This window comes from Molothrus aeneus, chromosome 2 (genome assembly GCF_037042795.1).
Source record: "Molothrus aeneus isolate 106 chromosome 2, BPBGC_Maene_1.0, whole genome shotgun sequence".
Taxonomy (NCBI): Eukaryota; Metazoa; Chordata; class Aves; order Passeriformes; family Icteridae; genus Molothrus; species Molothrus aeneus.
The window spans coordinates 112,118,778-112,133,006 of record NC_089647.1 but is presented as its reverse complement, the minus strand read 5'-3'; the positions used below and the strand labels follow the sequence as shown (position 1 = coordinate 112,133,006).

Below are 14,229 nucleotides of genomic sequence, written 5' to 3'. Positions count from 1 at the left end.
GCCCCGCCCACCCGGAGGCCGCGGGGGCGCCGTGAGGGCTCTGGGCAAGATGGCGGCGGCCGCGGCGCTGAGGGGCGGCGGGAGGGCGGTGGGCCGCGAGGTAAAGGGGCTCCTCCGGGAGAGTTCCTGCCCCCGCACCCCCTCAGCTGTCGGGATTTCCTCCCGCTCTGTTAACTCTTGTTGTGTTGTGCCGTGCAGGTGCTGCAGCTGGAGGCGCGGGGGCTTTGCACGAAGCCGGTGGGCACCGGGACGGCGCCGCCGCCGCCGCCAAAGAGTAAGAGGGGGGTTTGACTGTAAGAGGAATCGGGGTGTCAGTAAAAGGAAAGGGTGAGGAGAGCTGGGCAAGGTCAGGCCTCGGAAGAGGCCCTGCATAAGCTGCGAAGAACAAGGACTGAAAGGTCACCGCCATGTAAACGAGGGTTTCTGATAAAATGTACCGTGTAGTAATAAAGGTAAAAGTAAAGGTCTGGCTGTATGGAGTATATTTATAGGCTATATATACATATATAGTTTTATTTGTCACGTCTTTCCTGTTTACGTTCACCTTAATAATATTCAAGGCCAAGCTGGATAGGGAAGTGTCAGACTGTTCAATGTGTATGTCAAACTGAAAGAAATTAGGGTTAGGTCAGATATCAGGAAAAATTCTTTACTCTGAAAGTAAAATGAGTCCCTAGCACAGGTTGGCCAGAGAAGCTGTGGATGCCCCATCCCTGGAAGTGTTTTTAATGAGGTGTAAAATCTAGTTTTCAACTTTAGATGTTTGCTCTTGTCCTTTGAAATGTTTGTGTTGTCAAGTTTAAAAAATAGAAGGACTTAGAGAAGGACTTCCAAAATCCAAATATCTCAAAGAGCAGCTCCAGGCAGCGGTGTAAGAAGCTGCCATCGCCCTGTGTGTTAAATTTGGTTATAATGCTTCTTGCCCCATGGATCTGCAAGCCTGAACCTTGGTTTGGATGCTGCCCTACATCCTGAATTGAGGAGTATTTGAGCCCCTTTTATCCCTGAGTCAAAGCAGGAATACAAATTTCAAAGACTGATGTCTTGTTTGTGTAAATGGAGGCTCAGTGGTTCAGTGAGGTTTCCTGTCCCAAATTAGAGATCCAGGTGCTGAAACAGGAAAGCTCCATGGAACCATATGTAGGAGTGATCAGACTTGTTGACTGCTGTAGAAAAGATCACTGAAAAAGCAGTTGAAGGCACCTTCTTAAATGCCAAAGCAAATAAAAGCCTGGCTGTTCCATTAAGAGAGCCTTCACTGCATAGATTCATTGACCAGCAAATTGCTTTTTATTATGATTTATTTTTTTGCATTAAGTGTGTTTGAGATGCACTTTGGTGTCAGTTTCTGGATTCACTGTCCTGCAGGTCTGATTTGTGTCAGGAGCCCTCTTAGGCCAGCTGCTTCCCCTGCAAACACTCCAGGTTAATTAAGATGTATAGAATTAAGATTATAGGATGCAGCTGCCTTTGCCAGATTCTGGCTGGAACAGGATGTGCAAATTTTCCTTGCTTTGATAAAAAGGTTGTGTTTACACACAGAGTCAATGATGGGAAGTAGAGCTGTGATTTCTGCCTGTCATCTCTCTGAGTGTGATCAGCCTTTAGATACATGCTGGGAATGATGCAGGAGGAACACATCTGGGAATGCTGTTTCTGTCACTGATTTGGGGGTGTTGTTCTTTTGGCAAAGTGATGCAGGTACAGATTAGCTGCTGCAAAGTTTGAAATACCTTAACTAGAGTGGATCAGTTGTGTTGGATGTTTCAGCTTTTAATCATAAAATCTATCATTTTCACTTATCCAAACTTAACTGTTTAAAGTTATTATCCCAGTAACTAATGGTCAAGTTAAATTTTTCCTGCCCTCTTGGTTTCTTAGGATGTTTTAACATTAATACTTCTTCAGGTTTTGCTCAGCTTTCCCTTTTCTATCCTCCTTCTGCCATCCTTGTGTTAGTTTAACCTTTTCTCTGCCTCTCTGAGGAGCTCTTCCATGCCGAGTGACGCTTCCTCCCGTGTTAGTTTCTGCAGGCTGCTGTTTGGCTGGGTCAGTCTGTGCAGGGAGTCAGACCTCTTCCAAAGGTGGCTGCCCATCCTCCTGCCTCCCCCTGCCCTTCCTTCCCATCCTGCACCTTCCATCTGCCAGAGAGAAGTATGTGCTTGAAATTATTCCAAATACTACCTGCAAACCCGATACCTTCTTTTATTGTATTTTGTTATCATAAATCTTTGCATTTCTTTCTTAAATACTTTGCTTTTATTTTCATGTGCTTGTCTCTTCTGTGATGTTTTCATTTAGACATTGCTCAAGACTTGCTTCTGTTCAGAGCTAATGGTAATAACTCCTTGATTCATACAAGGTATTACCACACAATACCAGTGAGGGGAAAGCTGTATTTAGTTTATGGGCATATAAAGTAGATCTGGATTTCCAAACTCTGCAGAAAAATCTGCATAATAGGCTGGAAGTGTGTTGAATTTTGCTGCTGGTTGGAAGTGGTGCAACTTGTAATGGAGTTGGCTTTATTGTAGCCAATTTCAGCCGTGGTGAATCTTCTTAGTGTGCTCCCAGCCCTCCTTGACCTCCCGTTTTCTGTAACCACAACAGTATTTGCTGTTGCACAGCCTCTTGAGGATGATAATAAGCATCCAAGAGATACTATGTATTCCCTGAAAGGACCTGAAAATTGCTGCCTTCTCCTTCAAATGTTGGTTTCCTTGTCTGGAGAGTTTAGCCTAGTGCGGGTGTCCATGAGGGAGAAGAAACTGAGACAGAAACAAACGTGGAGCATCAGGAGATCTTCTATGAGCCCTTTAACAAAGAGGTCTCCAACGAGAAATAGGGAGTGAAGCCTGGAGGAGATGAGGTCTTGGGGAAATGGTGTTGAGCTGTGGGGGCACACCTCAGGGGGCAGCTCATGGGACAGAGAGCAAGTAACATTTTCATGGATGGCCTCAGGTATCTCTTCCTCTGCTGCTTTTCCTTTTGGGAGTCATCCCTGCCCTCTGCTCCCAGGGTAACTCTTGCAGCAGCTGTGGCTGTGTCTCTTCACTGTCTCTCTGCTTCCCTGGCTTGTTCACAGACCAGGCTTGTCTGCAGCAGTGCTTGAAGAGCTTGGCTGAGCCATCCTAATTAATGCTCACCTGGGATAGGGAAGTGTCTGCAGACCTTCTCCAGCTGCAGAGTTGAGGGAAAACCAGCTCTTGGAGGGGTCTGGCAAAGTGAGGAACACGAGGGTTTATCTCTCAAGTTTTGGTATCGCAGCAGCAAAAACTGTTACATGCTAGTAGAACTCCAGTTCCTTTAACCTAAATCTAAAAACTTTCTGCTTTGCAATGCCTCTATTTAGCATTCTAATTACTTTCAGTTTATTTTTGTAGCAGATTACCTCTGAAAGTTAAAACTGTGTGACTAAGATCAGTGATAGTGATGTCAGATACAATGATGATAATCCTCTCTATGCCGTTTCCTAGATGTAGCGGCACCACAGGGGAGCACCAAGCTGCTTGCCATGAAGGCACCAGTTGAATTTCGTAAAATGTTGTCTTCTAGCTCTCACCTGCTGTCTGCAGACAAAGGTGAGAGCATTTCTAGTACCACCCTCAAGGAAGCTGCAAAACCTGCTGAAGACACGAGGATGCCCATGCCAAGAAAAACTCAGGTTGTGTTTCCTCAGCGAGGAATTGTTTCCTCCCGTGAGGACAAAAACCTCACCACGCCTGCAACAGGAGGAGGCCTGAGGAAAAAGTTAGCTGAGGAACAGTCTTCATCTTCATCCAGCTCAGAGTCAGATTCTAGCTCAGATTCTGAGGATGAAAATGTTGGTGATTCAGAAGTTGCCACTAAAACTAAAGTTGAGTTTCCCAGACGAGATCCCATCTTTTCTGAGAATATAGCAGTAAAGGCATCACTGCTGGCAAAAGAGAAATTGTCCCAGAAATCCCTCAAAGAATATGGAATTAAGAAGCTGCCACGCAAACCAGAAATTGACGTGTCTCCTGTAAAGCAGGTCAAATTTTCTAAAACATCAGTCAGCCAGGAAACATCAAAATCCAAAGCAAGACACCCCAAAGTAAAATCCCCTCCAAAAGAGCAGAAGCTGGGCTTAGAACCACATGTGGTGAAAAGTCTGGACCTGACCGATGTCACTGCTAAATCTGATCATGTGGAGGAAAAATCCATTGGACCCCAGGTAGCAGCTATTCAGCTGAAAGCCTCAGAAGTGACTCAGGAAGACAAAAAGCAAGATCTGCTATCCAGAGGAGAGAAGGAAAAGATGAAGGAGGCACAGGAGTTGGAAGCAAAAGGAGTAACTGCTCCTAAAGTGGAAGAGATTTCTGGAAGCACAACGTTGGTGATGGGCACCACAGCAAAAGAGGAGACCATGCAGGAAGCAGGAGTCCAGGCTGGAGAAAGCAGCACAACAGAGGGTACAGCTTTAAATTGTTTGAACTGTTTTGGTTCATCTGGGCTAGGGTTTGACTTTTTTAAAGGGTCTCTACATCTTCTCTGATCTTTCTACTGAAGCTGGCAGAGTGGCAGTGACTTTCTGGAAGATAAATTGTTCATTGCTAATTGTTATAAGCTGTCAGTAATACTCAGTCTCCAGTTATGCTGGGAAAGGAAGTGGTTTCATTTCTCTGTATTTATAGTTTCATAAAACAGTTACTTATAAAATGGAATCAAGATTGTTTCCACTGTGAGCAAAATCATGGGCTTTATATGACAACACTTGTTTTCATTCTTCTCTTTTCTTGGAAGGATTTGGTGGCTGCCATTCTCATGAGTCAAATTTGGTGCCATCTCATTGTTGCTTAAACCCTGCCATCTTTCTGGTTTTGTTTTGGGTTTTTTGGGGTTTTGTTTTGATGGGTTTTTTCCCAAGCTGTCAATGTTTCAGATTTCAGAAGACTTCGAGAAATCATAGTGTAATGCCAGAAACAGGCACTGCTGATTCTGACACTGGAAGGTTGCAAGCAACTCGTGTGGAAGTAGTGAGTCAGTGTTGTAGAGGGCTGGGGAGGAGACAGTGGTGTGTTTTCAGGAAACACCATCACATAATCATCTCCTCAGCTGTGCTTCCCTGTCTGACCTTCCCTTCTTATTTACTGCCATCCTGTTCATTGATGGTCCTGCTGATCTCATTTTGTCTATCCCAGTAGCAGATGTCTCTCTGTCCTGATCTCTTGAGATTCTGCTTTTCATCTAGGCAGTATAAATCTGCCATTCTTGAGACCCCTCTTCTCATTGCTACTTTGAATTAAAGAATTTCCTGCTGGAAGTAAAAGCAGCATTAATTTAAGGTTGCTTGGGTATCATCCTTCAGGAAAGGCCCTGAGGGCCAAGGGAACAGCAGATTGAACATGAGCCAGCAATGTGCCCTTGCAAAGGCCACCGAGGGTGACCTGGGAGGAGCAGACTGAGGGAGCTGCAGCTCCTCCCCTGCTGAGGTGCACTGGGGGTGCAGTGTTCATTTTGGGGCTCCCCAGTGCAAGGGAAATGTGGGAATGCTGGACAGACACCAGCAAAGTGCCACTGAAATGATGGAGGGACTGGAGTATCTCTGTTGTGGGGAAAGTCTGAGAGAGCTGGGACTGTCCTGCCCAGAAAAGAGAAGGTTTAGACAGGACATCATCCATGTGTGGGAATAGCAGAAGGGGAGTGCAGAGAAGACAGAGGTGAGGCTTTTCAGTGGTGCACAGTGGTGGGGCATGAAGCAGTGGGTACAAACTGAAACACAGGGTTTTGCCTGAACATCAGTAAGCACTTCTTTCCTGTGAGTGATGGTGCACTGCACAAGTTGCACAGAGAGGTGGTGGGGTCTCCATCCTGTCAGACACTCAGAAACTGTCTGGACAGGGCCCTGGGCCTCCTGCTGTAGCTGACCCTGCCCCAGCATTTGGGGTTGGACCAGCTGACCTACAGAGGTGTCTTCCAACCTCAGCCATTCTGTGACTCTGAACTGCCTCACCAGGTTAAGGGACAAAATAATTGCATTTGTATGGCAGCTTCCAGGAGATGGTGCTGAGTGAAAGGCCTGCCTTCTGTTTCAGGGGTTAGGTGGCTCATAATTCATCTGTTCCCTTTCCTTCTTCCTTGACAGCAGCTCAGATGACTGGAAGTGGCACTCAGTGCTGGACTCGACCTTGGAGGTCTTTTCCAACCTAAATAATTCTGCAGTTTAAAAACCAAAATGCAGCACTGTTGTTGATATTTTGATTTGCTTGTTCCTTCTTGCAATCAACAGCATAAGCTTTCTTTTAAAAATAACAAAAATTTGGGAAGGGCTCTTTGTTTTTATCTACAGATGATGCTTTTCTCACCATTCATCCACAGTGGAGTTCTAGATGCTCAAACATTTTTCTTTTCTGGTTTCTCCAGATGTATCTTGTTCTCTCTTGCTTCTTTGAGAGCAGCCACTGCTTTTCCTTGTTCAACATTCACAGCTGACTGTACCACCTGTAACTCCTACTTCTGCCTTGCCCCTGTGTCCTTAAGTTTGCAAACTCTGCAGCAGCCACACAAAAGATGTAAAAAGAATTTTTCTCAATGCAAACCTGGATGTTGAGGTGATGTCATCCCTTTGTAGAGCAGTCAGCAAAAACTGCTGCCTTGAACTGCTGAGTGAGGAGCAAAGTTGTAGCTGGGAGCTCAGAAATAGGCCTGTGATTCATTTCAGAAGAGCATCCCAAGAAGTGCTTGCTCTTTAGGAGACAAAGCAGAGATGAAGGATGAAGTGTGGGGAGGATGAACTCAGGAATAATTTTTTCCTTGAGAAGCCAAGTGCAGTGTATTTGGGCAGGAAGAGCACGGCTCCATCTGCTTCCCTTCCTGCACATCTGTCTCTGAGTTTGGAACTGGCTCTTGCAGGTTGAGCTACTCTTGCCTCCCCTTGCCTGTTCCTGGGGCTCTTTGCAGCAAAGAGCATCATCTGCTTTTTCTGCCTGCATCTCATCTCCTGTGAGCTCTGTCAGGAGAGCTGAGCAGCAGGCACAGGGGCATTTCCTGTCATGTTTTGCTGAAACCATGACTTACTACCTTGAGTTTTATAAGCAAGCCTTGCTAAATGCTACAGATATTTCTCTTAATCTGATAGCTTCACACTGCATTAATTATGTCATAAGTAAAGGGAAATCCTGGTGTTCAAGTTCTTGTGTTTTTATTGTAGATGGATCTGTTAAAATAAGGGCTTAATACAATCTAACCTGAGCCACCACATACAAATTTATACAACAAAGCTTTTCACTACACTGTGTGTCTTCTTCTGTTGTTAAAACTCTGGGTATACAAGAATAAATTAATATTGGGAGTAAAGTTTTATTTCTTGCAATTTGCTTGGTTGTAAAATCAGCCTGTGTAAGAACCTTTTATGTAAATGATACTGCCTAGATCTGCATAATATTCTAAAAGCACAAGAATTTATGTTGGCTTTAGAGGAAGTAATGAGTTCTAAATCACTTTATTGGGTTATTCTTTTTTGAAGGAGAGTTAATACAAAGGTTAGAAGGTTATATTTACAAGAAAAGAAATTTATATCAAAGGCTCTTGATAGATTACTGTTTGATATAACCACATTTGAAATTAAATGGTGGAGATGTTGCTAATTCCATTGCTTCTCCCCATGGCAAAAATTCAATCTGTAAAGCAGCTCTGAGAGCTGTATCTCGTAGTCTGACAGGATGATACATGACTTGTACTGCTCCTTTGCCCCTCCTGGTTTGCTAAGAATGTCACCTACTGTTCTGGCTGGAATGAAAACCAAGGCAAATATGAGAGAGCCAGGAAATGCAGACATATGTCTTCCAGAGATAAATGGAATGTTCTGCCCTTTCCACCCCCAGCATTAGGTGGTGGTTTGGGTTTCAAACCTGTACGAGATGCCTTGTGCTGATCCCTGTTCCCCACTGCATGTGCTGCCTTAGGCACCAGCTGGACTTAGTAAACTTCTCCTTTTGTTCAAGTTGCTGACTTTTATTTCTTTCAAATATTGACTGGATGAGGGATCTGACAATTTATGAAGGCTGACTCAGGGCTTAAAAACATTGTCTTCTGGTGTGGCATCCTCATAGTCACCAGTTGCTGTTTGTTTTCACAGAGCCAGCTCAGCCTGCTCCAGAGGAGTTGGATAATTCCACCTACAAGAACCTGCAGCACCACGACTATCACACGTTCACCTTCCATGACTATGTTGCTATCCTTGCAAAGTACAGGCAGCCTCAGCCATCCTCTGGAAGACCATCACCAAGGCACTGAGAGAGCCACACCTTCAACAAACACCCAGGCAGGATGGGGAATTGTTCTATTTAGCACTGTTGCTTCATCTGTATAATTGAAATCAGATACTAAATAATAAAGGCATAATAACTTGGGCTTTTGAACAGTTATTCCTGGCTGTTGGAGTCCCTCACTTCTTGACTTTTATGAGTGAACTGCAAATGAATCATCACTGAATAAAAGTATCTTTTCTACCTCTCCATATATATTATTTGGTGATAGTGTAAAAAAGTCTTTTTGATTTTTCAGTGTCTCCAAACTTTGGATAGTGACCATTCTTACAGGACCACATCAAAGATTCCTGTGGGGTTCAGCTCCTGTGGAGTATGGGCCATGTTTCATTTGGTGTCACTGTACTGCAGTGGGCTGTGCTCCTTGCACACAAACATGTTCCCAGCCCTGAAGGGGTAATGTTTACTCTGGATTTGGGAGTTCAAATCATTGGCTGGGAGCAGCACAAGAAGTGTTTGTCTCCTGTGGCAAGAGTGAATGTTTTGTGTTAGTGGAGGAATGCAAGTTTATGTAATGTGATTGAAACATCTCAAAACCTCTGCTCTTGTAAAGGGAGAACAGAACATAGAACTTTATTTAATCATCTGTTGGGGGCTCCAGCAGTAATTGAAATCATTTTAAATGTAAGAGAATCTCAGTGGGCAGTTCCTAATAGACTTTTACTGTGTTGATTAAACTTGTAGGAAAAAACCTATTTCTATTGAATGATTATTTTTAAATGTGATGAAAACACCATAAGGGTAAAAACAGCTCCTGGTACTAATTGTTGGGAGTATGTTTAATTTCCCACTTCTTTTTTTTCCCCACACTAAAAGTTAAAATTGCTGTCCAGCCTCAGCCTTGCTCTGCAGAAAATGTGAGCCATGAGGCACTTCTCAATGCACGTTATCAGCAGTTACAGTTGGTCTCAGTAAATTTTGTATTTCCATCCTATTAGTAACAGTCTTCTGCCTTCTGGGAAAATCGCCTTGATGGCCGCCAGCTGTTGTGGGTTTAGTTCCATTTTGGCTTCTTGTTCATTTTGGGCTTTTTTGGAGTTAATTGGCCTTTAAGCAGTTCTTGCAATAACTCCAGCATTTTCCATCACCTGTCTGTATTCTTTCAAGCAACAGACCAGGCAAGATCAAAGAGAAAACAGAGTCAGCTTTAGGAGTCTATCTGGATATTGGATGTGAATCCCTGGGTGCAATTAGTAGAGCAGATATTTTATACTGTAACTTGGCAAAAATGTGGTAAGAAGGATCAAGAGGCCTACATCAATTTGCTGTGCAGAATTTTAAGTCAGAAACCCCTGGCAAGCAATTTTATTGTCCTGTAAAAAATAAAGAGCATGTTAGTGACTCCAACTAAAATTTAGAAATCTGTTAATGTATAAATCCACGTGCTGAGGAATAAAGAGCAGAAAGTCACTTGGAGACACCAATGGTCCCATGTACTCTGTCCTTGTAAAAGGGAGAGAAATTTGCTGCTAGCATTAAAAACATGAAAGAATTGGGGTCTTCCTTTGTGAAGGGCCCACAGGAGGCCCCAGTAATGCTGCTGTGATTTGTTATTACCTGAGACTCCACGAGGAAACCTGAGCCCCAGAGCTCAGAGCTGCACTGGTGCTGAACTGTGCTCTGAGCTGCTCTGGGACTGCAGAAGGAGGCTGCAAATTGTCAGACTCTGCAGTAAAAGTGAAATGTGTATTTACTCTGGCTGCCCACAGTAGCTGTCACTGGTGGCTGTTAGGAATCAGACTTGCTCACCTCGTGCCCTTTTTATTTCTCGGGAGGGTTGGTGTTTGAAACAGGGACTGGATCAGCCCAGGAGGAGTGGGTTGAGGTAGAAATGTATCTTTTTTTTCAGTCAACTCCCACCTTCTGCTCAGCTCCCTTTCTAACTAAGGAGATTCTATCTGGTTTGGGGACAGGCATTTTGCTACCCTTGTTTCAAGATCACAGCAAAAATTAATGGTGGATGCCTTTTCTATCCATGTAACCCTGCCTTGGTGTCTTCTGGTGATCTTTCTGCACCTCTAAAATGAAGCTGGAAGTCAAATAACCTCATAACTCTTGTGCTGCATGTCTTAGGTTTGCCCTGCTCAGTGAACCAGTCTGCCCTGGGAAGGCAGATTGTGCAAGGAAGGCACCAATAATTTTTTTCCCACTGTTGTGTTTTCCTGGATTTCAATGAAAAAGGCTTCATGTTTTTGTCCTTGGCTATTATCAGATGTTGCTGTGCTTGAGTCATATGCTAACATTTAAATTGTAAGCAGGATGTGACACAATATGCTCAAATTCTGTAACGTTAGTAACTTTGCTTGCTGTGCTAGGCACTTGTCAGATAAGTCAGGGATCTTGTTTGGAAGAATGTATAATCCAGGATGCTAACATAATTCCTGGAAAACCTCAAATGTGAAAGAAATTAAGTCTCAGCTTAGTTACTGTGAAAGCCAGCTGTTCAGGCCCAGCACAGACTTCAGAAGTGGGGTTTTCAATGTAAATTGCATTACTGGGAGAATACAAGAAAATCTGGAAAGTGGAATTCACTTTCCTCTCATTGAAAAGATGAAGCAACCACTTTCCTTGTCAAAGGAGATGGTTTTTAAACTTTATGTATTTTTTTTAAGTGCAGTTTTGCACAAAATTGCTTTTCATCATTTTTTCACACTTAGATCTTCCAAAGTAGCTTGGAACCCATTAGGTTCTGGACAGCCATTGGAAACCCCTAATTCAAGGTCCAGAAGTGGTACTGCAAACACAGCCTGTGGTATTACAGCTTTAGGTATTAAAAAAGTTCAAAACTTTTCTGCTCCTTCTGGGGCTTCCTGTGGCCTCCAGTCATGATGAGAATTGAAATCTATAAAGATCTCTTCAAGTTTTCTTTCAAACTGGGAAATGAGAATTTTCACTGAGTGCACTGACAGATCTTCCACAGAATGTCATCAGTGTTCAAAAACCAGAACAAATCCACTGAGCCCTAAAAACCTGCCCCAGTCTTTTCTCTCAGCACAAGAGATGCCATTGCTTGTCTGCTCCAAACAGCTGGAATTCCTGGTGGGTCCCCTCAGTGGCTGATGTGCAGTGAGTGAGCAGAACTCCCAGTATCCTGTGTAGCATCCAAACATCAGAATTGTGCAGACTGAGCTTGGAAGTCCTGAGATGCTCAGTCCTCTGCTCTGCAGCAGCTGCAATTAGATCAGCTTGTCCTGGACCTCGTCCAGTTGAGTTCCAAATACACTCAGGGATGGAGATCCTGCAGGCTCTCTGGTCACCTTCTCCACCATTTGGACATTCTTGTGATTTAAAAGACAAAAAGCCTTTACCTGTTGCCTAATTAGAATTTTTTTTGTCACCTGATGCTGATCCTTACTCCACATTTCTGACAAGCCTGGCTTTGTCCTTTCTGCACCCTCCAAGGAGGTGAATAAAGGCAAGAATCCACCTTGTTGTCCCTTTCAGACCAGGTTACTTCTAACACCTGAGTGATTGACTCCTTAACCAGAGATCCTCTCAACTCTGAGTAACATTAATTAAACTCTTAGGATTTTAAACAAATCCCACCAAGTTTCCAGATCATCCTTATCTCATGTGGCTCTTTTTAGTGGAATTTTAAAGAATTTTTCTATGATTCTATGTTTTCAATGCTTAGATGTTATCCTCAGTGTTCAGTTCAGGATCACTCCTAATGCAATCTACAAATATTTTTGAGCTCCCCTTTTTTTTTTTGTCTACACACATTCAATTACACTTGGAAATTCATACCCACCTCTGGAAGTCTTGGATATGTGGCAGTTTTGGTAACTATGTATCAATGCATAGTTAGAGACATGTTTAAGTACATGTATTTATAATGAAATATCCCAACAACTTTGGCTCAGTGCGTGGAGTCAGTCTCAAAATTTGTTTTGGTCTCTCCTGGCCTCTTTACAAACTTTTAACTGCAGAATAGATTGACAGGAACATGCTTCTGTAAATCCGTAGCACCACAGAATACAGCCTATATGCATTTTAATTTCTAACACTCACAGAGCCAAGGCCACATGTCTTTGTTATAATCAACACCTAAAATTCTTCATGGGCTTGTTTTTGTTACTCCAGTCTGAATTGCGGTTGAAATGGCAGTGCCCTTTCCCAAGCAGACACTTCCTGAAGCAGTAATGTAAAAAATGAGCTAATGTAGATTATTTATGCTTGATTTTTTTGGTTGTTTTTGGTTGTGATTTTGCTTCATTTTCTGTTTCTAGTCCATGATAGTGAGGTGCTCTTGCTATTCCATTTGGCCATGGGGGGACACTTGGTTTCTAAAATGTGTGACAGCATCTCTCTGGCAGGGGAGAGGGAACATGCAAGCCATGGCACACCTTGTGCTACACAAATGCTCATGTTGTGCCTCAAAGAAGAGAGCAGGAGTTACCCTTCCCTGGAGGCTTGGAAAGGGACTTGAGATCACCACCCCTCCACACTTCCATTGCTCATTTCCACGTGCTCCTTTTCCAAAAGGCAGTTCCATGCTTTTTTTAATTTAGCTTAAAATCATGCCAAACAAAGCCATTCTGAAGTGCATGGATGTTTCCAAGGCCTCCTGGGGTATTCCTAGAAGTGAGCTCCATCCTATAGTTTGAGGACTGTGAGAAAAGGGAGGGGAGCTGGAAAGAAACTCAGAATACAGAAGGAAAATGCAAGAACTGAGAGCAAGGATGGTCCTAATGAATCCTTATGGCTCCTTATGACTCAGGTGTTGGACTGGATCATTTGTGAGACCTCTGGCTGCCTGGCAAATTGCATAATTCCTTAGGTTCTCATCCTTACTTTATAGATGAGGAGTTAGTGGTCCCAACTTTCTCTTTGTACATCACATCTATTTAGCGAGCAACCCAGAATAAAAACGAGTAAAACATGGGAAACATGTTTTCCTTACAACTTCTGTCTTGGGGGCACACATTGTTTAAGAGCTCTGAGCTAGCTGAGGTTCTCCCAGGAGATGCAGTGCTTATTAACAGCGTGACAAAAATACACTTCAGATAGGCTGGGCAGAAATGCCAGAGATTTTGAAACTGCATTCAGGCAATGGCAAGGCCGTTGAGATACAAAAAAAGCTTTACAACTGTTCCAAATACTTACTAGTGGAAGACTGTTAACAGACAGGAAAAAATGGGGAGGTGTCCAAAACCAGCAATCCACCCTGGTGAGAAATCCAGCTGCTGGGAAGTGGAATGGTGCTGGAATTCATACCAGGTTGTTGTCTCTGGACACCAGTCAATGGACTCCATCTTTTATATCACCCTCCCGTTAGCCATAAGAAATTGGTGTTTTTCAACTCCTTTTCTCTTGGCAGCTGGATGTGGAGAAGGAGTTTTTCTCTCAAGTCCTTGCTGAAGAACCATTTCAAAGCTGTTGAATTTTGGAGTTCAGGGAGGGAACTTCACTACTCTGCCCCACTCCTGCCTCTTGAAGGTCACCACTGGACTGAGAAAAATCGACCAGTCTACCCTTCCTGCAGCTGCTCAGCTCCTGCTGTTTGGGTTTTACTGCTGGGCCCAGAGCTGCTTATCTTCAGTCTTCCTCCCCTCTGAATAACTTCAGTATTTATCTCTAGAATCAATGGCTGCTTTCTTCTTGGAAAACCAGCATCTTTAAAGATCTCCAAAAGGACACCCCATTCCTCCCCCCTCTGCTTCCATCGCTGCAAATTTGAGATGACTATAAAAAAAGAGAACCAAAGACAGAAATAATTGGGGGTTTCTTTTCCTTGGTGTTGGCTGCACTTTTACGATTGTGTTTTCTGAGCTTTTCCACGTAGCCCCAAGGAATGGGGAAGCTGTTTATTCGGACCTTAGGATTCCAGGTAACAGCTACAAGATTCCAGCTGCTGCTCGGGCCTCGGGCTCCGTGATCCTCACCCGATTTATGCGCGTTGATGTTTAGAGATTTGGCAGCACTTCAAGCGAGCGGGTGA

General features: G+C 43.7%; 1 protein-coding gene across 2 annotated transcripts; it reads left to right on the top strand.

The window, feature by feature from the left end:
- The first annotated feature begins 1 nt into the window (after position 1).
- NDUFV3 (NADH:ubiquinone oxidoreductase subunit V3) lies at positions 2-8,387 on the top strand. 2 transcript variants are annotated; one of them, XM_066545529.1, is made up of 4 exons: positions 2-100; positions 199-274; positions 3,477-4,433; positions 8,099-8,387. In XM_066545529.1, the coding sequence occupies exons 1-4, from the start codon at positions 50-52 to the stop codon at positions 8,254-8,256; spliced, it is 1,242 nt and encodes a 413-aa protein (XP_066401626.1). In that variant the 5' UTR covers positions 2-49; the 3' UTR covers positions 8,257-8,387. The 2 variants fall into 2 exon arrangements, with proteins under 2 accessions (XP_066401626.1, XP_066401627.1); XM_066545530.1 differs by lacking the exons at positions 2-100; positions 199-274 and adding an exon at positions 2,066-2,154.
- The last annotated feature ends 5,842 nt before the right edge of the window (positions 8,388-14,229 follow it).

What these genes read in the sequence shown, in the direction of transcription:
- NDUFV3 (XM_066545529.1), top strand. Translation starts at nt 50, where the DNA reads ATGGCGGCGGCCGCGGCGCTGAGGGGCGGCGGGAGGGCGGTGGGCCGC. An exon ending in GCCGCCGCCGCCGCCAAAGA is followed by an intron (nt 275 to 3,476) that starts GTAAGAGGGGGG and finishes GCCGTTTCCTAG; the next exon opens with ATGTAGCGGCACCACAGGGG. An exon ending in AGAAAGCAGCACAACAGAGG is followed by an intron (nt 4,434 to 8,098) that starts GTACAGCTTTAA and finishes TTGTTTTCACAG; the next exon opens with AGCCAGCTCAGCCTGCTCCA.